General features: G+C 36.2%; 1 protein-coding gene across 5 annotated transcripts in view; it reads right to left on the bottom strand.

Annotated features, from left to right (window-relative positions):
* CUNH8orf34 (chromosome unknown C8orf34 homolog) overlaps positions 1–26599 on the bottom strand; it is a 161377-nt gene that overhangs the window by 26553 nt on the left and 108225 nt on the right. For all 5 annotated transcript variants that reach the window (XM_042036250.1, XM_042036252.1, XM_042036248.1 and 2 more), the window contains 3 exons: positions 15073–15158; positions 10058–10131; positions 1131–1251 (listed from right to left, as the gene is read on the bottom strand). In XM_042036250.1, coding sequence (XP_041892184.1) covers positions 1131–1251; positions 10058–10131; positions 15073–15158 — 281 coding nt within the window. The remainder of the gene's footprint in view (positions 1–1130; positions 1252–10057; positions 10132–15072; positions 15159–26599) is intronic.

The following is a 26599-nucleotide window of genomic DNA, read 5'->3' as shown; positions in this document are numbered from 1 at the left end:
TGAAGCTCTAATAGCGGTAAGGTATATGAACCTATCAAAAAAACCCCTTCAATGACAGCATCTCTATTGTCAGACACAAAACCCACCCAGAAAGGCTTCATTTGTATATATCATAATTTTTAGTTCTTGCTCCATTATGAGCAAAATCTTTTCCTAAAAAGCCTCCCTCACTGTGCTCATAGCTTTGTCTTCTGCCTCAGCTGCAACATCCCCTTTCTAAAGAGGATACAGCTCCCAAGTCTTTCACACCAGTGTAACTGGCAAGATAAATATCCAAAGTCTTTTAGAAAATCATCCCGAAAGTGTTCTCTGCCTCACCCTCTAAATGACTTGAAAAAAGGATCAGATAAATTTCATTTCTACCTTCATTTTACATATACTGTCTTTATGTTCCAGTGCAACATTACTTTTCATAGATTTACCCTTTGAAGCTTTCACCATATAATAAATAGCATACATAACATAGGACTACCACACTATAGGTCTATGTCATACCTTATAATGAAAGCTGAAGATAGAAAACATTGGTTACAAAGAAGAACAAATTGCAAGCTAAATTTTAGAATATTTGCTGTTAATCTTTACAGAGCTCTGAAACATCTATTTACCAAAAAAACACACTTTTTTTGTTTGACTTTTCAGAAATGGTTATCCCATCAAAAATACTGCAGGTGTTCCAAGGCACACAAATTAAAAGGCTTCACTCAACCAGAAGTCTCATAAACAAGGTGAGTTTTTCCTGCAAAGCAATCTATTCACCAGCTAAAGACCCATTGCAGCCTGCTTTTAAAGACTGTGTAACAGTAAGTAAAACATTGGCACCTGCTGATTGCATAAGTCTGGGTGAAACATGGAAACAAAAAAATAAGTGCATTATTCTGCTTTCAGACCACAGAATATTTAATACAGTTTTATTAATGTTCAAGTACTGTACTTACAGTGAAGTTCATTAAATCTACAAATAAAACACTAGTTGTGTTTTCTTCAATTAAAATAAAGGGGAAATTAAGGTTTTCATCTGTTTTCATTGGCAGGTGAGTTAGATAATTCCTTCCTTCATCTGAAATATTGGCAAAGCAAGCTGGGTGAGTACTTCTAGGCATTTTATGGTTCCTTGATCCCATACATACCAGCTAGGTGTTTTTCCATGGTCTGAAGTTCTTTTGCTGCTAAGGAGTCCTTTAGGAGTTTCTGCCTTGGGGAACCTCCAGGTCTGACAGTCATGGCATCCAAGGTCCAAACTGTCTGAGACTTACACAGATAAAAAGAAAATGGAATACTTTTAATCTCGTTTCATATTTATATATTATACAATAAAAATATTGGTGTCCCCATTTAGGATCAGGAATCTGGTGCTTATTATGTAGAATATCTAAAATTTTATGCAAAAGACTACAAAACATCATTTCTTAACATAAATAAAATAAATAGTAGGAATTAGCTAAAAGAAGCAATTCCAAAATAACTCAAATATACACCTTCACAGAAGCTCTTGCTCTATGCTGACACATCATAACAGGACAAATTCCTCAATGATTTAAATTCTCTTCAGTTCCAACTACTTAGTAAGGGTTGCACTTAGTTTAAATTACCATAACATTTGGCACTGTATCTCTGCAAAGCAGCACTTCTGGGAATATCAGAGAATTTCCTAATCAACATTGCCAGTACTGTTTTATCACTGCAAGAAGTATTCTTTTCAGAAATGGCAACTAAATCATCAGGGCAGCATAGCAGTTTGAAAGGGTTGTCAACAAACAGACCATCTCCCCAGTCTCTTCTTTATTGAACACTGTGGTACTCAAAATTATTTGCATTTTCTGGAACCCACTCAACACAGTTTCAGGAAATTTTTTGTAAAATATACTATGAGGTAACTTGATAGATATGTATTTAAAATGCACAATAAAAACATATGGCCAAGTGTGCAAGACTTGGTCATAATGACCAAATAAAAACAACAAACAAAAGCATTAATTAAATAATTCTTGACAGCCTATCTGAAATTAATTTGAAATTATTACCTCACCAAAAATTTTAATCTGTAGTCTAGGAAGTTTTGTTGGTTTCCTAAAGAAACCAGGCTTATGCAATTGTCATTGTCATTCACCTCTTACTAATTTTTAAATCTTTCATTAAATGCCAAGCAAATTCAGAGAGAGACCACTGTTTAAAGACATTAAACAGAAGTAATTTCAGGGAGAAGAATGATTGATAAGAGGAGGGAGACCCAAACTGGTGGCCTCATTCACAGAGGGCACACAGGGCTCCACAGTCCGTCAGGCTGGAGCTGCATCACAGCTGACAAGCGGCTGCTGCGGATCACTGCAGTGAGTGATGGCACTTCCCTGGCCAGGCTCTCATCCCACCAGGAAAGGTGTAGCACAGTTCAAACGATTAACAAACGATGAAAGTACAGGTTTGATATCATCTCTACTCACAAAAAAATTGCTTTGAACAGTGTAGCTGCCTTCTCTTTTAGAAAAGCAGGCATAATTCTACAGAAGTAAAATGTTATATGGGATATATTTTACATCATTCCTAATCTGTTCCAAATAAACACTGCCTTGAATGCAAGTGATCATTGTGAACCATGCCTCTTTAAAATATAACACAGATTTATCCTTATCAATCAACAGCTATATTGCAATGCTGCTCATGCATATGCAAAAAAGCCCAGTCACATTTACCAGCATACAAAATAGTTTGAAGCTGCCGATAACTCTGTCCTTATTAATGCATTTTTAGAACACTAACAACATTTTTTTTTTTTTGGCCAAATGTTTTTTTATGCTAGTTCTCCTCTGGTTAAAGTCACCTGTATTTAATCCCATGTAAATACAGAGGAATAGATGAAGAACACAGTAAATTATTCAGAAGTGAACTCATCTTCAAACACTTTTATTTCAGACATATCACTAGACCTGGTTCACTTGTTCCCCTAAGAGATTTTGAGCACTTGTCACTTTGTTCCTCACTGTGAATTCTCCATCCAAAAAATAATCGGGATTGTTGAGCTCACTACAGAATATTAATCTCTATTAAATTACTCACATTTCTAAATGCTTATTTCAAATGGATATTAATTACCCAATACCGATCTCTAAATGGAAGAATATATTATTCTGTGATCACTTCCTCTGAAATAAATGAAACTAAATAAGAGATGGGAAGGGGGAAAATGTATGTAAGAGAACTCCAATATTTTAATTTTCAACTTGTTTTTAGATATTCTCTGTCCCCAGATTTTTATGGTGGAAAAGGACATTTTTATTTGCATTTTATAGGGTATATTTTCATATCTGGGAAAAAGCATCAGGGAAAAAAACCCCAGGGTTATAAGGATTAATCCTTTTTTGAATATACAATTTCATTCATAAATACAACTCTGATTAAAAACGGAATAAAAACTAGTCAGTGGTCTGTGGCAGTACTTGAAAACCAAACTGCTCTTCTAATATTCTTACATTGGATTATTCAAGTTTTTTACAGCAAATTATTATCAGCTTTCAGTAACTCCTTAACCTCCTTAAAACATACTTCCAAAGGTTAGCCTGATGAAAAGATCTCACTTTCCATGTCCTGGAAATGCTTCTGGAAATGAAATGGAGTTATCTTTCTCTTCTACAAACCTCTGCTGGATTTTTGTACATTTTGTCTTTACTGTACTTCATCCCCTTATGCACCTTAGTCATGTAAGACTCATACAAAACAAAGGTGACTGAATAAAGGAAGCTCTCTAGTGTCTTAGTAGAATCTAAGATAAATGAAGAAAAATGATTCCCTAAAGGTTGTTATCATGACAGTGCTTTAGACATTTATAAAAACATGAGTAATATTTAAATCAAGTGACTTCAAACTAGGAGACTCCAAATCACAAAGGACATCAAATGTCTGCAATATCTTTGCATGTTTCAACACAAGTTTTTAAATCTCTTAAATCTCATGTAAGTTGATGTAAGACATACAGATACACCTGAGTATAAACCCATACAGGCACACAACAGCACATCTACAGATTCCATACAAATCTGTTTTCAGTTCTGGACATACACAGCTATATCCATTCTTTCAAAGAATAAATATTAATTTTGCATATGATTTAAAATAAATACACTTACATATATTCAGTCTCTATCATTACATACTATTATATGTTCAAACTCGCTTTCAGATACAGAGTTTCAGCACCCTGTGAAACCAAGATAACTTTGGATGAATTTTTCCCCAAATTTTGTAACTCTTCTGTGCATTTTCTGTTTTATGTAATATTGTAACCTTATGACATTTTTTTCAGGCAATAGCTTCACAAAAGATCAGAACAGTATTGCTATAGTAGCTACGGAAGATGAGATAAATATTTAATATTAGCAATTTCATTTCATAACAAATTATGTGTTTATAATAGTACCTTCCAATTAAATGTTTACTTGATAAAGAATCACAATTATCTGGGGGAAAAAAGGGCATAAGAGTTTATTAAGACATTAAAATTGTACTTTTAATTTTGTTCTTTCTCTGAAGCTAAATATTCCAGGTCTATAACTAACATTTTTGGAGGCAGGCCCAGGTAATTTTTTATCTATTTCTAAATAACACTGAGCATTGAAAAATATTTTTTAACATTTTGAAACTATGAGTTCATCTAGGGGAATAATGCATAAACACAGACAGAGGTCCTCAGTGTCTCCAGTAAACAATTTATGCAACAGCCTTATTCCTAAAAGATAAACACAAGCTGAAAGCAGGGGATGTTATCAAGATGGCTTTGGAAGCATGTCAATTCAAATGCAGGGATAAATGAATTTGTACAGCTCTAGCAGAATTCCCTGGTGCCCCTTCTCTCCACTGGATACATAGCAGCAGTTCAGATATGTCACTTAAGAAAGAGATTCAGGCTTGCAAGCCATTTATTTAAACATTCTTACTGCATTTGTCTCCTGGCCAGGAACTGCAGAGATAAAACTAATGTCAGTTACCTTAGACTTTAATGATAATGACAGTAGACTGAAAGCAGTTGAAAAATACAGAATGCATGTATGTGTGAAGTATGTGCATAGAATCCTCCCAAATATTTCAGCATCTTCCAAACTACCATTGCCCTTGCTCATTCATTAAGCTTTATAAATATTAGCACAAAACTTATAAATGGCCTATTTGCATTAACAACATTAATGAGATCTAAGTATAAGGATGTTCCTGAAAGACATTCTTTCTAACGTGTAGAAACAACTCTGTGTCCTGTTCATCACCTTCAAACTTTGGAGGTGAGGCAGCATCTCTCTGCACCAGAAATATGTTCAAAGAAAGAACGAGAACTTGTCAACTTTGAAGGTCAACTATGTGTCCATTTCTTAAGTGGTTTTCTTTATATATCATAATCAAATTTCTTCACATAAAATACATTCATTATTGCATTTTTCTTCCTTTTATCACTTAGCCAAATTACTGCTAAAATAAAAAATTACAAACAATAAGGCCAGAGATAATCCCTCTCATCACTGATTCCCCAAACTTCTGGAAAATACCGTAACTTACCAGGAATGCCACAGTGGAACAAAAATAAAATTAAGGAGGTCATGAATAAGAGTAAGAAAGCTTTTTCAAGCTCACTCTCTGTGCTTCAATCTGTAGCACAATGCTACACAGCATGAATCAGTAGAGCTTTTGTCCTTAAAAAAACACCAGTGCAGATGTGAATGTCTCAATCTCATTGTTGAGCTGAATTGACATGGGCTATATAGTAATACCCACTGACACCTGGAGAGTTCTACAAAGGTATAACTTTTCAGAACAGCTAAGAACAAGAGTTAGGGCTCCAGCTTACTTACAACATCACCTGGAAATCAAGTACTTGTTAGAAAATATATTACTCTTCTTTACTGGCCATAAAAAGCGTTAACAAACTATTCAGCATGTATTTCTATGTCATTGTGGCCTGTTTCAGAGTAAAACCCAGGGATTCATGGAAATGCCCAGACATACACCTAGTTTTTGGATGTGAATTGAATGATCACAGTGAAATGAGGAAAAGGAGATGAAGCCAGATTAGTTAGTTACTGCTAAGCTGTAAGTGTATGAAAAGTGGTTGTATTGTATTTTTCATACTACACAGTTTTTCTAATCAAGTGGAAATTTTATTAGCTTCAGGAGATAGAAGTGTAAGGAATACAACTGTGCTTAGCTTTCCATGTATAATATAGCATTTCTTTGCTGAATAACTTAAGTATCTTAAATAGACACATTTGACAGACATCACTCTAAATAAAAAAAAAACCAAACCCCAAAAAAACCCAAACCCAAACCTCTTTATTGAACAATTTGTTTACAAGCGTCCTTCCCACTCTGGCCAAGCAGGTGGCAAGTACAGATGTTATGCATGCAGTGGAATTTTTTTGTGCAATATTTTGTTTAAGGATTCTTCACTCAACATGTACTTTCTGTAAAGAGGTCACCTAATATTTACTCTTTCAGCTTCCACAATCTGTTCAAGGACATAAAGGTGAGCAAGCCATTTGATACCGTAAAAATAACAAGGCTTCTCGGAGCTCTCTTACAATATCGGCTGCCACCTCTAATCCCCCCTTCCACATTAGGGCCTGTTCTACTTGAAGTGCCATGTAATTGAAATTACAAGCTTTGGGCTTCCCGTGGCAGTCAGCCAGCAGCACATTTTACGCTGAACCTTACACTAAAAAAATGGTAGTTAGAGTTAATTTACACATAGTTTTTCTGTATACAGGAAAATGGGAAGCAGCACCTGGGAATCACATTTGTTTCAGTTTTTGAAATGCAACCAGAATAATTGTTTTCTAAACCTCAGTTCTGTTTTATTTACTGTTATCTGGACTAATATTTCTGAATCTGGCATGCCCAAGAACACAAAATTTTAGACTGGTAAAAACAAGGCATTCATTGATTTCTTTTTTTTACATAAATTTTTCTAAAGTTCAGAATATTCTTTCAATTTAGAATTATATTTTAGAGGATTAAAGTATTTTCTAACAAGAATATTTTCATCCAAGAAGAAATCTTTTTTTTTGCAGCTGTATATACAAAATCTGTGTCTATTTCATGGACTTTGTTTGACATAAGGGAGGTCTCAATCAAAGAGGTTCAAGGTATGCAATTCAAACTACTTTCTGAACTACTTGCAGGAATTATCACTTATTTCCCAAGACCCTTATATTATGTTTTTCTAACCATCTTGTATTGTTAATTTACCTAACAGAGGCAAAACTTACATATTTCAATGAGGTTTTTTTAACTTCCTGTGGGAGAGTTGCAGTAATCTAATACTATCTGTTACGATTTTTACAGAAGATTTAATATTTGAAGTTAAAATTTGAAATTTTACCTTCAAGTGCCTGAATTTCCACATAATTACAAAATTCAGCTTGGATTTGAAAAATTTTGTATCAGAACACATCAACTTGAGCATAAATATGACCTTCATAATTCATACTACCTCAAAGGTGCACTGCTGTTGTTTCTAATGTGGCAGTGGAATCTTAAAATAATTATTTTAATGACTAACCTGCTAAATGCTAAACAGTGACCCCAACACAAAAATAATTTGTAGATTTAGTTAAATGTGGAAGCTCGGGTGATTATACCCAAACTTCTACAAGTAATTAAGTTACTTCATAGTATTGTTCTAGGGGAGAATAGTGGGAAATTTCTAACAAATAGAACTGAAATAATGTATGATTGAAATATTATTGTATTCCACATATACTGACAGCAAGAATAAAAGATTAATTTTTTTTAATTACTTGAAGCTTCATGCATGAAGCTTCAAGTAATTTCACAAGCTGAATTAAGAAATTTATGCATTTATCACAGAAAATCCATGTCTGTGTTTCTCCTATGAAAGCAAATGAAAAGTTCCAAAGCAGTAGGGAATACAGGAAAAAATTTATTTAAAACAAAACACTTCTATAAAATACTTTATTACAGTATTTTCCCCACAGTAATAAGGAGTAAAAACCCAAGGCATATTCATGCAGAAACACTTTTTGCAGTTGGATAACTTTTTTCTTCCAGTTTCTGCTGCATTTGTATAGGTTTGCCTTACATGGATAATTTACAAAGAAAAATACACCTTTTTATGTGCATGTGCAAGGCAAGATTCACATAAAAACCCCCAAAAGCTAACCATAAGTCCTGTTAGATCCAGGTGGTAAAAGAAACAAGTCAAAGAGAAGGCAAAGGCTACTCGATATGATCTGCTCAGTGCATGTGCCCTGTCTCTATCTGTTAGTCACTGTAAAGTCAGCAGCTTCCTCTGACACCCTGCTTTTCCACTTCCACTAGAATTACAGGCAACTTAAATTTTTCCTAGTATCACTTCCATATTTTCTTAGAGTTTTATTTTACTTTATGTTTCTGGAAATGTTCTAAATATTTGGCTAGCAAACTTTGAGCTCACCACAGTGAAAAAATCTCAAGGAAAAGCTTTTGCATTTTGCCTGGCACTTTTCATTACACAAAATACTTTACAGGCAGTAAACTAGGATCTCTAAGGATGTTTTGAATACTTGCTTCCACTTTGAATTCTTACAAAACACTTGGGGAAAGTGCTGATTCCTGTAAATACTTCAACCAGCTTTTTGCCAGCTTTGCTCACTTATTCATCCAGAACGCCTTGTTTGAGATTGTGCAGCACTGAAAGTCCAAGTTCTCAATTTTTCAAACAGTAACTCTTTTTATAAAAAATACAGCATAGCAAAATATTCTATTTTAAAAAGCTTAAAGAAAAAGGCCTAACTACAAAAACCTCCAGGTTTTTCAGAAATAGAACAGTAAACATATACAAAGCTGCAAGAAAATCATAATATAACCACAGTGAAAATTACATGAACCATGTTATAGACATAGATGTTGCCTATCTCTTTTGAGTACCAGTGTATCCACATTAAAGATCTTACATGTGGATTCATACATGGGACATGAAAAAAGAACCCAAAGTTCTTCTCTGAAGATACTTCTGTATAATTCTTGCTACTTTATCCTACAATTTTTCTCAGAACACTTACCCTCTGAAGGCCAAGGCATCTTTGTCAAATATACACTAGCAGAGAAAAATCTTATATAATCATCCATTTAACTAGCAACAAACTCAAATTACTCTATTGGAATGCAGTACCAATATTAAACATTGCACACCTTGAACCACGTCAGGAATTTTTACATGTAATATGCACATTTGAGTGAATGCCATGAATCAGTTTGTCCAATTTATGAGAAATGTCCGATCAACATCTTATTCTATTTTTCTCTCATCTTGTATCTCATATATGATCTAAAAATAATTCAAGTCACGAGAATGCATTTTGGTATCAATTCTGAAGTTATTTTACAGGCATATTTCTTACTGCTTTGAAGGATTTATGAAAATCCATTGCAGGATTGCATTTATCTACACAGCCTTCCTATGAGACATCTCAGTTTTATCTCTGTATTTTGTATGTCAAGATTGTCAAAGAATAAATCTCACTGAAAATTATTAGGGGAGCATGGAATAGATCTCTCCTTCAGAGCCCCAAAAGGCAAGGAGAACAGTTGGATCATTTGTTTCTTTTTGAGGAGATACAGTTACAAAGTGTTGGATAGCTGAATCTTATTCTGAACACCAAGCCATTATAAAGAGACAAAAGTACATAAACTGTACTTTAGAGTTTGAATTATTTTGTTGTCTTCAATTTGTAAAATTGAATATTATCTGGTAAAACTAGTATTTGACGAGCATTTAAAAACATACAGAATAGGTATAAAACTACTGCACTTTCAATGGGAGCTATATGAACAAGTCCAACAACACGTGCTTTTTATAATAATGTATTTCAAGATACCACCTCTTCTAGAATGAAAAAATTAACAGAGAGAGAGAACTGAAAATTCAGAAGGGTTATTATTATAGGTATTATGTAAATTTAGTTTTCTTCTCTCTAAGATGACAGTGCTGGTAAACACAACTTTTATCTTTATGCACAATCTATTTTTTATGAAACTACTTTTAAAAATTACAGGATTAGCCGTAAGGGAAGGTACTTACAGATGCTGCCACTTGAGAGGCACTCTGAAATTCATCAATATCTTCTGTGAGTGTTTCAACCCCAGGTACTTGAGCTGTTCCAAAGAGGTACAAGAGAAAGGTAAATCACTCTAATTAAGTAAGCATTAGTCATTTTGAAAATTTAATGGCTAAAAATTTACTGCTGGGAAGGTGAATATGGCTACTGTAAATGTACTACTTTTCAGTTACACTTCAATGGATTATAATTTAAATCTGATTTTATGTCTGATTTTAATTTATAAGCTTAATGCAACATGGAACAGTGTCTCTAACATGACTAGAGTGATAAGTAAGCTTCCCTCCGCTGCCAAGGTATCTTGTAGGTTCTTTATTACCTTTACTATTTAAAATAGTTTACCCTTTACACAAGTGAGTAGTGTACCTCCAGCTTTAATAAAATGAATAAAATTATATCAAATTAATTCAGTTAAAATCCTTGAAGCAAAAGGATTTGGTCAATTTAGACAACATTTAAAAGTTTGCAAGTATAATTTTTGCCCATATTGCCAGATTTGTAAAGCGACAGAATTTTGTGAGGATGCCTCTTTGATGCATGTGTAATAACTTAAAACAGATTTTATGCACCCATGTCAGAGAAAGAATTTCCAAGTAACATTCTATGCAGTTTCACCCTTTGCCTAACACTCTGCTAATGCACTTAGGTGCTGCATCAGCAGCCTAACAAAACAAGATGTCCTGATCTTCCCTACGTTCTGCTGTTACTCAGACACTTAGCAGGGAGGTCCTTATGTTTCCAGAACGCAATTTGTTAAACATCTCAGACTATATTTACTATGAAAGCAGAACTATACTGAAGTGTGGCAATGGTGGCTACCAATTCACTACAAACACAAATGTAAGTGGAGAAGGAAGGGGTGATGATGACACAAAGTGATGGTCAGGGAATTGTGTGGGAATTCAGAGATCCCGCACTTTTGCCATTGCCTTATCTTGTTCTCAATACTAATTCCCACATATTTACATCCTTAATTTTTTACCTTGATCATGCAGTTCCACCTAGAACAACATTATATGTTTCATACGTTCATATTTTTATTGAACATCCCCAATTTCAAACTTTTCCCCTACATCCTAATGCCTCTTTTGAACTTTCTACTATATTGACACTTTAAAGGCAAAAAAAACCCCAAACAAAAAATAAACAAACAAACAAACAAACAAACCAGAACCAAAACACTCAACTATGTAGAAACTATACATTTAGTTTTTTCTCGTTTCTACTAGCTAACTGCAAATAAAAAGAACCAGTGAGTTCTGTTTGATAGGGAATGAACTACTGATGTGGCATTTGCTCTAGTAAAATTTATTTAGCAAACTAAGTATTATATATCACAATATAACCTTTACATCTGTAGATGTAATAGCACAATTAAATAGGAAGTACCACATTTACACAGTGGCATAGAATCTATAATTTTTAGTCCAATTATATTATTCCAGAAGAGTCACAAAAGAAACAAGTCTTTGCCCACACCTCAGAAATATGTGGAGTTGCATAATACACTGCAAAGAAACTCACATAACAAGCAGCTTTTCTCAGACTAATTGAGGAGTGGTTTAGAAGTGTTACACTTTTCATTTATCCTATATTAAGAGATTACTCCCTAATAAGTTACTGCATTTTAAACTTCCTTCTACAAGAATGCATAGACTGCAAAAGCTTTATTTCCAATAATGTCTTCTTTTCCTGCCTTATATCATGGCTTCACTCAAAGGGTAAGGTACATTTCAGAAGAGAATGAAACAAGTGAAACAAGGTTGTATGGTACTTATAGGAAATTGGGAGTAAATGAGTAATTATCCTTTAGTGATACTATTTCTAAGTATCTAATGCCCCCCCCACCCCCCCGAAAAAAAACCCACATAAGTAGATTGCTTCTAAAATCCCCCCAACCTGAAAAACACATTGGGGGCTGACAGATGTAGATTTTTCTGGATCAATTCTGTCATAGTGTGTATCTTTCGAAGCCGCAGCCATTCTCCCCATCAACCTTTACAGAACAAGAGCAAGGCTCAGTGGAGAACTGATCCAAGAGACAAACCAGACAGGCTTGGCATCTACAGGGGAAGTTTGCTGTGCAGTCATCAATGCTGCTGCTTCCAATCAAAATCAAGAACCTATTAAATTCTTCCCTTAGTTCTTTCCTGTGAAGTGGTCTGATGGAAAAGAGAAACATTTCTGAGAGGTATAGTTTAGGACAGTGAAAAGAAACTGCAGCTTTAAAGAGTCTTGGGTTATTCAATCTTGAGACCTGATTCCTACCTTTCATTTTTACCACTTAGATCAAACACAAGCCTGTCCAATTCAGTAGTAGGATTATACTAGAGGAAAATCAGTGTAGTGGTTAATTAGAACCAGATCCAGATTGCCAGTGTAGTCAGTAAAGTGTCTGATGCTGCACATGATCTTTTCACATAAGCTACCACATTGACTTTATTAAGTGGAATTTCTTAAAATGAGGCTTATTTATAAGGGCTCTTAGATCAGATGTTCTGCCAATTACTTCTGAGCTTAGTTCATCTGAAATCCACAGGAGAGATGTTCCAGATCTAACAACAGCAACAGATCATTATCTGAAGAAAGTTACTCTCAACTTTGCTGTGCATCAGCATCTTGCTTGCTTATTCTTGAATGAATGGTTTACATCAGCACTTCCCAATGCACAGTTTTCCCTCAGTAAGGTCACTGGTACTGAGAAGTAACAGCAGAAAATAAATGCAAATAAACCTGGTAAGTGAAGCCTGCTAGCCACTATTTCATGATATAAAAAATCTGTAAGAGGACATAACTAAAAATTCAGTACAACAATGCCTAGGGTTTTTTAACAATATCTTTATGAGTTTCTTTTATCATGCTCTCATACATAACATTTATTGGAAATAAGTATCAGATGGACAGAGAGCAAATAATGTGCTGCATTTATAGGAAAGGTTGATAGAATGGGCAGTTGCCTGAGTTCTGTGTCTGTTTATAGTCTGCACTTATTTGTGAAATCCAGCTGTGTTTTTCTTCAAATCAAAATGTAGCACTAGCCAACCTTTTAGGAAAAAAAGCCCCAACCATATGTTTTGAAACACTGAGCATTTCTGAGGGCACCTCCTGACAGAAATTTGGCATTTCCTTACTATTGACCTCAGTCTTTCTGCCCAAGAGGCCTTGCTATTTTCTTGCTATACGAGTAACAGGTCCATGTATATTCACAGACATGAGATCAATGTGTTTATAACAACATGGATGTCATTGCCCCACCTACCCATCTAACTTATACTCCCTGTATCTCACTGAATGTAGTGTTTTTCCAAAGAAAGTGTTTTCCATCTGCTGTGTACCCATATTGACTGCAGAGTATTCAGATGCATAGGAAGTGGCCGAAGGTAGAACAGCTACAGCACTTTTGTGCTCCATACCCTCTGACCATGAAAGATTCAGCTCCAATATTACACAGCACACAGTACTTTTGGATAGTTTCACCTTCTTTAATCCTGATGTCTCTGCCACTTAGCAAAACCTAACTATTTAATTGAAGCCTGCAGTTTCAGAAGATGGCATGGCAAAATGGGCAGATTTTCACTTCAAGAACAAAGGTACACAAGAAAGAAAGAAAGTGGAAGAATGAGATCTGCTCAAAAACTATTCTGTGAACTGTAGAACTTTTCCCCACACGTCTGTTTTACCCATCTATTTGCTTTTGCTGCAATAATCTTGTGCTTGCATATTCCCTTACCTATCACAAGCAAGCCACCACCTCCCTTTCTGGGAATCATTCTCACAACAATAGAATTTTGTGTTCCTTTCAAAGGGCTTGATTGAAGTCACCAGTCTGAGCATCTCTTCCTGACAATCTTCATGAAGATCGCAACGACATCATGTTGTGAGATTCTTAATCCCCTATTACATTGTTCAATTAAGTGATCAATGGCAGGTAAAAGGAAAAGCCAATGTCTTGACTGCCCGAAACCATGCATTCTCACAAAACCAGCTTGAAAAATTTATCTTTAAAGACATATTAGTTACTAATGGTTGGTTTACAAATGAGGCAAGAGAAATGAGTGAAAGTTCAGGTTGCTGTGATACGTAATAGCACATATAATAATTAGTTAGTAGACAGAGAGTAGAATAATCTAAAAGAAAGTTAATTCTGACTTTTTTGTGTTAATTGATCACCATAGCTGACTGGTCCATAGCTGCTGAAGACTATACTGCAAATCAAAACATACAATTTGCAGACTCGACAGGTTCTGCCCAACAGTAAGGGAATGGACTGAAAGATTTATCTTTGCAGATTCTCTGTCAAAACCTCTATTTCTTTCTCTCTCCACTACAGTGGCAGCTAAGATAAAGTTAGCCTTCATCAACTTCATCTTTCATAGGAAAGCTGGGCATTCTCTGGAAAAATATCCCTTATGAAGTGCCTTTTTCAACATTTCAGGTGTTACTCTGTTCAAAAACCTGAGAAGAAATTGAAATAAGTCTGAGTGTCCTGACTGCAGATTAATCCAACATATGAACATGTTTATATGAGGAGAAAAAGTGTTTTCCAGAGTCATTTTATAAACTCTATATTTTTCCTGTAAATTGTTTGAATCATCTGGGTGCATGTGTAGTAATAAATTAAATATTTCAAAGACCATTCTTTGGCATAAAAGCCAACCAGCAATGAACAGCCCATGCCTATGCTATTGAGCTGTTTTAAATGTTAGTGTGCTAACATAAAATGTCTCTACTAAGAACAAATTCTGGCCCAATGCGCTTTTCAATATATGCCTAGGAATTGTTCTGGAGTGTTAATGGCTCTGACAAAAAACATGTTAGCAGCTCTTTGAACAGATTTGAAGTGTAAATTATTGAGTTCAAATGCCCAGGAACACTCTCCTGGAAGTGTTTAATCTTTTACAGACATAACCCCCACTCTCAAACTCAAAATGTTGATGTTTGGGGTTTTTTATGAGCAGCAAATATTTATATAACTTACCATCAGAGTCTGACACTGCTGGCTCAGATGTCTGAGATACCATGGAGACATCTTCTGGCCTTTCTGCCAAATTATCCCCTTGCAATCTAAATTGTGGAAAAATGCAATGAAAACATTTGCAATCATATTTCATGGATAAGACACAGAAGAACATTATCCCTGACTACATACCCTGCTCACAACATTGACCTAATTAAAAGAGCAGCTTTGCTCAAAAGCCCACACCCGTGGTTCAGTCATAACTTCCCTGACTTGTCCAGTAACCAAAACTAGCCTCCAAGGAACAGCCAACTGAATCCTAGCTTATGCATACTTGTCATATTTTTTAAAAGTTGGCATTTGGTGTGCATGTGAAACTGCAAGCTTGCTTCACCACCTTCAAAAATATTTTAATTGAATAGGACTGTACTGGATGTCCATGCCAATGTGTTGGCAGTGGGGTGGCCTTGGTGAGGAGTGGCTGGGGCTGCCCTGAGCCAGACACAGGTGGTTTCATCTGGCTCCAAAAAGAACCATGGCAGGGCATGGCTGAGCTCTTCAGTCAAAATGAGCTCTTCAGTCAAAATGGTGGCACCTTGAAGGAAACACAGTTAAGGAAGAGCCAGCCACAATGCCCCACAGGGAACAGAACAGAAAGACTGGGAAACAGCAGAGGACACACCAAGGTCGAAGGAGGAGGTGCGCCACACTCTGGGCATATACTCCCCTACTTCCCTACAGCCCACGATGAAATGCCAGAGCCAATATCCCATGCAGCCCATGGAGGACCAACACCAGGGCAGGTGAGTATGTCCAGGATGGACTGTAGCCAATGGAGAACCCACACTGGAGCAGGTGAAAAGTGTGGTGAGGAAGGAAGGGCGGAGAGGAGTTGTAATGGACTGGCCACAACGCCCCATTCCCTGTCTCCCCTGCACCACTCAGGGGGTGCACAGAGGAGTCTGAAGTGAAGGAGTGAAGTTGGGCCCACGAAAGGAAGAAGGAAAAATGTGGTTTTAATGTCTGTCTTTTCGTTTTACTCATTACTTAAACCTATTTTAATTTGCAATAAATTAAACTCATTTTCCCCAAGTCAAGTCTGCTTTGCCCAATACAGTAACTGGTAAACAATTTCACTGTCTTCATCTTAACCCACAAGCTTTTACTTCCGATTTTCTCCTGTCACCCTACTGGCTGCGTAGGGAACCGGCCCTTAGCCAAAGCAAACCCACCACAAGGAAACATATGCAAGAGTACTTCCTCCTCCTTCGTTACTTGTTAAAAGGAAAATACAGTAATGATGGCAGACTTTGTCTTCAGGCTTTCCCACTGCACCAGCTGACTGCAACGCCTTGACAGCAATTTATACAAATAATGCTTGTATCTGTTCTTTCAAATGAGCATCCCAGGAGTCCCACCATCCTTCTCCAGGCTCTTATGAATCCTGAGTACAAATTCGGCTCTGAAGAAATGCTTTGTAGCTCTAAATGCAATATAACTGCCATTTACATAAAGGTTATCTTACTTTGGATTTATTCAGACATGAAAAGAATAAGAAAAATGCAATTCAATTTTGCAAAGCCCAGGAATCATAAAAATGCATTGAAGTAAAACCTTGGGGAAAGAAATAACTTATCTCTTGGAAGAAAAAATGTTTCTTTTCACTCTGTATTCTTACCCTCTGCAGCTGTTTTACACTAAGCTTGAAATTAACCTTTGAAACCAAGTACAACCCCCTTATCTGCCCTACCTAAATTTCACATTTTATGACTCCCACAGTTATCTAATAGACATGGATCTTAAGTCATCTATTTGTTTGTACACCTCAAAACTGTTTTCTCAGCACCCTCCTCCCCCAATTACTTGATCTCCTTTTATTGCTCCTAGAATGATTTCTTTTTGATGGAAAGCTCAATGTAAATTCATAGTGTTTCTTACCTAAGGAAGCAGTTCCATAGAAGAACACAAAACTCCTCAAGACAACAAAATGTAAAACTAGAAGCTGTAAACCTAATTTTGAAAATTACTTCTAGGTATCCTTTATAGTTCTGTACCTGGCTTCTAATGCTCTAATTGCCAATTCTTTAAAAACCTAGCTTGTAAAACAGAAGCAAATAATTTTGTACCATTATTCTAAAGATATTCAAATAGGAGAAAACAAATTGCAAATGAAAAAACTGTGCAAAAAAAGGAAGATCTCAAAAATCACATCATTTTCTTCTGGAATAAAACCCATCCTCCTTCATTACATACATATGCATGTTTACTGCAACCACATATTCAATCTTACAAGGATATGCACAAAATTGCAGGAACCAGAAGTGAGATACTCTTCTCTCCAGCCATGTTGGTAGTTCATTTATATTTAACTAAAAGGAAAATTACTCCAACCTTTTCTGCTTACATTATAGTCATACAAGAACAATCTCTAGGAGCTGCTTATTTTATCCCATCAGAATTTTCAAGATTTTATAACATGTTCCCATTCTGAGCTTCAATAAATCCAAACCAGACATGAGTAACTGAAATTATTCTCATCTTATTCTAGAATTTAGATATATTTAAGTGGTCTGTTGCCGCATGAAGAACACACAAAAAAAATTCTTTTCAATGTATCTAATCAGAAAATCCATTTCATATGATTTTGCTTTGTAGGAAGAAATGGCTGGGGTACTGGGTGGATGGATTAATAGGATGTTTGACATATCCGGACCTTATTTTCACATCCAGTTTTCAAACTTATTCATGTATTTCTTACATATAGATTAATATTAGAATAGATTCTCATGAAACTCAAGCAACAAGTCACAAACGCTATTTCGTGCCAAAATAATTCTGTTACTTGGACTATTACAATTTCTTCTTCAAAAGTAATATTATTCATAAGACATCTCCACAGTGAAAAACACTTAAAAAGTCTTAAGCAGAAAGAAGTATAGTTTAGAAAGACACATAGGTTTAGAAGAGTTACCTAAAAACTACTATCTTACTAACACTTGATGGACTACTTCAGTTTTTAACCAAAATATTATTTCAGCTATTAATTATTTTAATGTCTAATTTTTATAGCTGATGTCTAAATTGTCTAAATGTCTAAATTTTATACCTGATAGCCAAAATTTTTTCCCATATCTGTTTCTAGTGTGATCTCTCAGAGGACATTGTTTAAGTTATATTAACCAGCTGCATGTTGGAGCTGCAAGAGCTACAAAAGCAAACAGCCTACAGGTAAACATTTCAATTTTCTTTGACCCCAAAATGCATTCTGTAGCGCTTCTTCCAAGAAAACTGTCAAGGACTTCAGGACCAAAGATATTCTGAATAAATTCTACAGATCCAGTGCAGAAGCATTATACAGGGTTTATCACTACAAACAAGCTTGTGGGTGTGGGAATCACAGTCCTACTGCCGGTATGATTTAGAAAATATGATTCACAGATTCACAGAATGGGTCAGGCTGGAAAGGACCACAGTGGGCCATCTGGTCCAACCTCCCTGCTTGAGCAGGGTCATCCCAGAGCACATAGCACAGGGTTGTGTCCAGATGGTTCTTGAATATTTCCAGTGAGAGAGACTCCACAATCTCTCTGGGAAACCTCTTCCAGTGCACAGTCACCTGCACAGTAAAGAAGTTCTTTCTCATGTCAGGTGGAACTTCCTGTGCATCAGTTTCTGTCTATTGCCCCTTGTTCCATTACTTGGCATCACCCAGAAGAGGCTGGATCCAGCCTCTTGAAACCCTTCCTTCAGCACTTGTGTACGTGGATGAGGCCCCCTCTCACTCTTCTCAAGGATGAACAGGCCCAGCTCCCTCAGCCTTTCCTTGTTAGAGAGATATTACAGTCCCTTAACCATTTTTGTAGCCCTCCACTGGACCAGCTCCAGGACCTCCAGTCTCTCTTGTCCTGAGGAGCCCAGAACTGGACACAGCACTCCAGATGTGGCTTCATCAGGACTGAGTAGGGTTAGAATCACCTCCTTCAACCCACTGGCAGGGCTCTTCCTAATCCACCCCAGGACGCCACTGGCCTACTTGACCACCAGAACACACTGCTGGCTCATGGACAGGCTTGTCCACCAAAACCCCCAGGTCCTTCTCTGCACAGCTGCTTTCCAGCAGGTCAGCCCCCAGCCTGTGCTGGTGCAGGGGGGTTATTCCTTCCCAGGTGCAGGACTCTGCGTTTGCCTGTGTTGAATTTCAGATGGTTCTTCTCTGCCCATCTCTCCAACCTATCAAGGTTGGATGCAGGACAAATTCCTACCTGGGAACTCCTCCTGTGCACTAAATGTAGATATACACAATTATTGTCCTCTCTGTCAACACTGTTGTTCTATGACATTCTTAAAATCAGTAGTTAGAGAAACTAAAGTAAATTTGATGTTATAGCAGAATACTACAATTTAAAAAACCCCAATACAGTTCACGTAATACTTCCAAGGACTATATGGGATTAATAAAAATAATTATAAACACTTAATTACAAGCCTAGGTACTTTCTAACATCAGAGCCTAAGGAGAAGGCATAAAGTATTCTGAAATTCAAGCAATGGAAATGCTTTGGATATCTCATAGTGAGATATATGCTCTCTAGTATTTGTTCTTTGTATAGACTACTGATCCAAAGTATGTGCATTATTAATTGTCTTGTACTAGTGTATAATACAGGTTGTACTTATAGAGCCAAATAAAATTCAGAGGGTGATTGTCACTTACAGACAGAGAAATTTAGATTATATTTAGGTTAATGCTATTTTGACCTAGTCTTCCAGAAATGTCACTTAAATAATCAAAATCCCATTCTATTCCTTCCTAAAATGAACCAGAAGAAGGGTTATCATTTTTAGACAAAATCTTCTTTAATCCCAAATAAACAACTACAGGCGAGAGTTATATACTTACTGTGCATGTGGCTGGCCTTCAAGTTCTGGTGCACAACTAAGGACTTAATTTTAATTTTAAACATAGCAAACCAGAGCTGGATAACTGTGCTCAAATTCTAGAGGCGAACACCAACAGAAACTCAAACTCAACTTGAGAAGAAATCCTGAAAACCTGTTATTTCAAGAAAATACAAATCCTTCTGCTGACTTTTTAGTAGTGAAGAAAAATTCCTCCAGGCTCCAGGACAGTAAAGGGCACTCTCCAAGGAGGAGGGGGGAAATTACAAGTCTGAGCACTGCAGCTCCAGCCATTCTCTCTGCTCTGCCCTGTGTCAGCTAAATTTTGTTGAATCTGAATAAACACTGAAAAACATTTTGGTTTCTGTGAAACATTATTCCTGAAAACACGTATTTAATTGGAAAATTCTTGATCTGCATTGCTAAAGACTCAGCTGACTTCTTTTAGCTGAATATGGTGAGAAGTAGGGGAAATTTTGGTAAAGAATCCTTAAATCTTTCGGCAAAAAGAGCAGTAAAGTTGTTTTCATGATCAGCCAGAACAGGTGTATATTTTTAAGGCCACAGCAACAAAGTTCTCTGAAACACAGAAGTAGTATCATGTTTGTATTAGAATCTTGCTTAAGGAGATTTTGACTTGTTGAATCACTTATTTTCCTTAAATTACTTCAAAGTAGGTTACCTATTCTCTTGAAAAAATCCTAACAAATACTTCCATGATTTATAGTTAGTTTCTTCATGAAGCAGTTATTAATTTGGATCAAAACCTCTAATATAGATTTTGTAAGATTAATGAGTATCATGAACTTATTAACAAAAGAAACTTATTATACACACAACATGGTGATGTTCCTTTGGCAGCCAAAGGGAATTTTAGTCAGAGATGAGAAGAAGGATAAATTTGACTTATTGTACTTCCTTTTTTTTTCTGCTTTCAAATAATTTTCTTCCTTTCTGTAATTTAAAACTTCACATCTACGTCTTACATCTCTCTCTGATAGCACTGTAATACTGAGTTATAATTTCCCTAGGACAAATACATAACTCCAGGGAAGTTATAGCAACAGAGATCAGACAACAAAAGACCTGAAAGGCCCCACACGCTTTTAGGTTACATTGAATGTTTTCTTGCACCTTTCCCTAGCAACCCCAACACCAGTAAGAGTATTTCAAGCTTCATAATCATCTGTCCTGACTTGCCTATAATATGGTGAGTTTACTTCATTCTTTGTTCCCAAACATACTGATCCAAATTCTGATCTCATGCACCTTGACTTACTGACTCCACAAGTTCTGCACTCCTTTGTACTGCTGTAAAATCCAACGCTTTTTCAGCACCTAAATATAAAGCCAGGAATTTTTTACTTATTCCATTTGTCGTACTAATGTCTTTTACAAATATAAAAATATTAAAACTGTGCCAGAAAAACTCCTAGTGTATTCACAAGTACAGAGACAAAAAGATGCCAGTTTTCCAGTACAAACTGTACTGGTTAATATAATGATAAAATTATATGAAATAAATATTATTAAAAAATATACTGGCAAAAGTACTCTTTATCTGGAAAAATTCATCAGCCTTAGCTACACACACTACCTTCCTAATGAAGATCAGATTTTAAAAGAAGTTTATATGACTTTTAGATCAATGAACTCTAGAAGAAAAATGTCTTAGCTCTATCGGAGGAGGATCCTCTAACAGAGGATTGTGAATTTGGTGAGCAGTGAGAGTGGCTGCCACCTCTGAAGCAACAATAGAAAAGCTCTGCAGCATGCCACCTGGTTATATTAAGAAATCAGTGTCATAGTTTCTGTTTTCTCCATACACTAAAACACAGGAAGCATCTGCATTGAAGAGAAATGAAGCATGAGGACTATTGGATTATCCTGCAGAACATTATCTAGGAAGGCAGACATTTCCAAAAGTACACTATAAGACTACATTAATAAATACAGATATTTAATACAATTTCTGAATAAAACGTAGGAATATAAGCTTAATGACACAATCAGCATGCTTCCCAACACAGATTTATAATTCCTTTAAATCCACTTTAAAGGGGTGATGCAAGGCTATCAGGCAGGAGTATGTTGTTACTACCTGCAATTCTATTCATGCGAGATATAAAGCATTTGTATTATTTGAATTTAACCCTGATCTAAGACAAAGTTAATCTAAAATAACTTCATTTTCACCAATACCATTCAAACCACACTCTGTTTCTTGCTTTTGGACTCACTTCCTTAAGGACACTATTTCTCAGTGCTTACACACTAGAACACAGCAAATTACTTGAAAATTCCTAAACCAGTAGCTAAAAATGGATTTTGGTTGACATCCATTCTCCTTCTGCAAATTAAACACACTATTTTGCAGTCACTCTTGGAGATTTTTGTGGAGAGTTTCCATGTCACCAATAGATAATGCACAGCATAATGTTTTCAGCTGGTAATACTAGAATATGCACTTGCTGAGCAAAACTTACACATTGACACAGCCTACAAAATAATCTTTTTTGTGTGCTGTTTGCCTTTTCAAAATGTCTGAATGCAGGTCTTTGTGCCTTTAAATAAGTACACTCTGCAGCTATTTCTGAGGAGAACCAAAAGTGGAAATATATTTCCCAGAGTAAGGAATCCATAAAGAGACTGAATTATCTAATCCTTTTACAAGATGGGGAATTAAGCCATTCTTATGGCAATCTTTTATCTGCTGCTGGCTTCAAACCATTATCTCACAGGAGAAAAATTACAGTCTTTGTCAGTCTTTTCAGACTTAACACTCTTTCTTCTCCTGTGAACCATTTTTTCTAGGACTTATGAAAGAGTTTTGTGTGTGAGTGTGCATTTGTGTCTTTAAGAGCTATATTAAACCGCTATCCAGAGCCTCAAATTATGACCAACAGGCTTCCCCAAGCTCACGATCTCCTGGCTTCCTTCCTATATCTTTTTCACCCAGAAGAAACTGCTGTGGCAAATACACATCACAGTGTTGCACAAAACAGAAAGAATCTATAAACATTGCCATAGAGAATTAGCTTGCAAAGCACACATCAAAGAGAGCAAAGGAAAAGAAGGGAGAAAAGCTTGGTAAAGCACTTGTCTCTTTAAATTATTGAGGGGGTTAAATGGGTTTTGTAGAGGAAAAGAGAAAGAGATGTCTTGACAAGACCTACAAATGAAGGACGGAATGAAGAGGATGCTTCCCTCCACTAAATTGAGAGACAGCAGAATAATTTTCAGGAGCAGCAAAATAATATTAATTTCATATTCAAATATGCTCTTACTGCTTTCGTTTTTACTAATCAAGACTAATACATTCAAAAGATCTAAAAAATCCTTTATATCTGCTGTTAGAATTTCTCCATGGCACTTTTAAATGTTCACAAGTGCACCAACCTGCTCAAACCAGTTCTCTCTTTCAACAGCCAGCCTGAAATAAAAAAAACCCCTTAGGTACTGTTGAACAATAGTTCTTACAAAAGATATTCTAGTGACACCTCATCAATTCACAGCATCTTATGCTGCACTCTTCCTGCATAACCAAAACCAGATATTAATACCCTGTCAGTTAAGTTACAGCAGGGCTATCTCCAGATAAAACTGGTGCACTGCCACATCTCCAAAACCAGACTTATCATGAGAAGATGTATGTATAAGATGTAATTCACATGCAAATTTTATGTACCTAGTGCTCAAGTTTCAAGTCTAAGCCTATTTTCACTAACATGTAAACACTTCTCTTTCTCCAAACAAATGGAAGTCTTCCATTATTTTTATGCTGATTGACAGCTATTTAGGTCAAAAACAACAAGTCTACCCCATATGTGCAGACTATAAGGAAATAAAATAGCTGTTAAATCTAACACAGAGGGAAATACATCATCTGAAAACACTGGTCACTTCACAGCTTACATAATTTTTGATAACAGATGATATTTTTATTTTCACAATATTTTGTGGAACTTCCAATAGGACTGAAATTATTGCTTGTTGAATTTACCAAGTGGGAAATTCATGCAAAAAAAAAGAGGGAGGAAAGAAGTCTGATCTTTCCAAGATTTCTGTCTAATCACTTCATGTAAATCTCCTGTCTTACATTGTTCCCTTCCCAAGACACTGTTAAGATTTTGAAAATAGAGAGACTTTGGCCATTCTTCCAAAACACACATTCATTGTGAGTTTGCCATGAAACTAATTAAGGTCTAGGACTAAAATTATACTATCTTGTGCATTTCAGAGGTCATCCATGAACCCAAAAAGTAATTTGAAATCACACAGATATTCTCCATTTTGCATACAGTAAGATGTTCTAAAGAAACAGAAGACAGTGAAAGAAACGGCAAGCCAGTGTGTTACTCTGACAACTTAGCAAGTCAGCCTACCAAATCTTGAAAATTTATTTATGGTCTCTGTCTCTGATAACCACTAAGGCTAGTAAAAATATTTTCTGAATGACTTTCTTCTTCAGTGTTTTTTCTCTTGTTTTGAAAGAATAGGATACTAAAGTGGTACACCACTCCAGGAAGGGAAAGATAAAGTGATTTTAGCTGTACTTAGCACTTAGAAAATCCAAAGACAATGAACACATTATCATCGTTATTTATGCATCAAAATTGGGCAAATTAATCGCTGCCTGTCCTGGGTTGCAGTGTATTCTATTACCATCCCCATCAGCTGTTGAAATCAGGTGGGGCAGTGTTTCCTTGCCTCCTCCCCCCAGACTATCTTTCTGTTAATTGCCCATCATTGTCCTGCCGCCTGGCTCAGAGATAACTCCCTCCGGACTATCTTCTGTTAATGAGCCTAATCAACACTTGGCCTCATGACTCATTACCCCATTGTGAGATGCTCCACCCAGAGGGAGGAACCAAGCATCCCATCGTGGATATAATCTGAGGCTGAACACCAGAGACACCGGCTTCCCACTGGATTTCCAGAGGACAGGAGCTACACAGCCACCATTGGACTTCCTGAGGAAGAGCAGACTGTTTTACTACAGGATCACTGCTTCAGAGGACTGCAGCCACCATTCTACCAGACTGCTACCACCACCCTGCCTAACAGGGTGTCAGGTTGTACCTTGACTCTGTCAGTTTGTCAGTGTTTTCTTTTACCTTTTTTTCCCCTTTTCTTTAATTTCCATTAAATTGTTATTCTGACTTAGTGCCTCCCACTGGTTTGTTTTCAAACTAGTACACTGCCCAAACTCAGCTCATCAAAAAAGCGAAATGAAAATATACCTTTTTTTTAACATAGCTTTTTTTTCTCTGTAATTATTTTTGTTTTTCTACTTTATAAGAAGTTCCAACTAGCCAAAGGAAAAATATGGGGTTTGTTCTCAATTTTCCAAAGTGAAAGGAGATTTTTAAAATTTATAAAGCACTACCATATGGAGTTTAATTTACTTGTTTGCCACTATTAAAAGGAAAAATATGCAAATAAAATATTTTGTTTAGGACAAAGTCTGTGAAGCTGGCACAAACATACATGAGGAAAATTCAACTCTTTTAAACAAGGGGTCCAATAAAACTAAGGTTACAAAAAAATAGATAAAGAAAAAAGAACGTAAAATAGTGACCTGATTCATCTGGAATGTTTAGTACTTTCTTCACTATAATAATAGCCACTTAGAAATAATACACAGTCAGATAATATGAAATGCCTGACAGGAAAGAAAAAAAAAATGTGTATATAATCAAAAGTTTTGATACGATTTGAAGACATAAACCTCCTCAAAGTCTGTACATGAACACTAATCACAGAATTTTTCCACCAACATTCATTCTGTACCAACCACTTCACTTTGGAAACAGTTTTTTTCCCTTGGTACTTTGAAGTAATTTGTTCCCAGATTTCAGGAAAATTAACAAACCAGAAATTTCTGCCAGAAACTGAGTCACTACACTGGCCTTACCACTACTGGGCAGACATACAAAGACTATTTTTTATGCAAATATATGTACAAAACCACACATTTACCTGTGCCCATTCCCCAGTATTACATCACAGTGTACAGAGCCAAGCAAGGGATTATATGGAGAACTTGAGAGGTTATTCTTTCTGACACATCTGTATATTATTGATTAATAATAATAATAATATTAGAGTCTATTAAGAAAAACAGGCAGTTATTTTATATTCACTGTAATCAGGTTTTCTCCTAATTCCATCACCCCTTAACACTGCAGTTAAAGAGATGATTATAGTTCATGTAAACATACCTGAACCACCTTTAAATTAGCATCTGCAGATTTCCTTCACAGAGCAGTTTTGACAATTCATGTAGCAGCTGAGGAATATTTGCACATGCAGAACTTTTCCTGCTAGAATTCAATGCAGACATAGCCTTTTATGATGTCACCCAGGCAGCACATACTGTTACATACGGTCAGGATAAGGGGAAAACAGTCCATGGAGTTTCAATGTCATTTAGTCCTGCATGCATTTTCAAGGTATTACTCCCTTTGAGGTGACTGATGCCAGAATGGCTCTGTTTGGGAAAGAAATCTTACAGTCTGACTTGAACAGCAGCAGTCTGCTGAAAACAGAGCAGAAGCATCTACTGTGATGGCTTAGTCTAATCTGGCAGAACATAAACCTAGACCACCTGCCAAAAAAATGCACCAGAAACAAAAGTTACACCCTT

Source organism: Corvus kubaryi, unplaced genomic scaffold (assembly GCF_017639235.1).
Source record: "Corvus kubaryi isolate FWS band 111438036 unplaced genomic scaffold, C.kubaryi_AGA036_p1.0 37385, whole genome shotgun sequence".
NCBI classification, from domain to species: domain Eukaryota; kingdom Metazoa; phylum Chordata; class Aves; order Passeriformes; family Corvidae; genus Corvus; species Corvus kubaryi.
The sequence above is the reverse complement of the archived record's forward strand: the minus strand, read 5'-3'. Positions and strand labels throughout refer to the sequence as shown.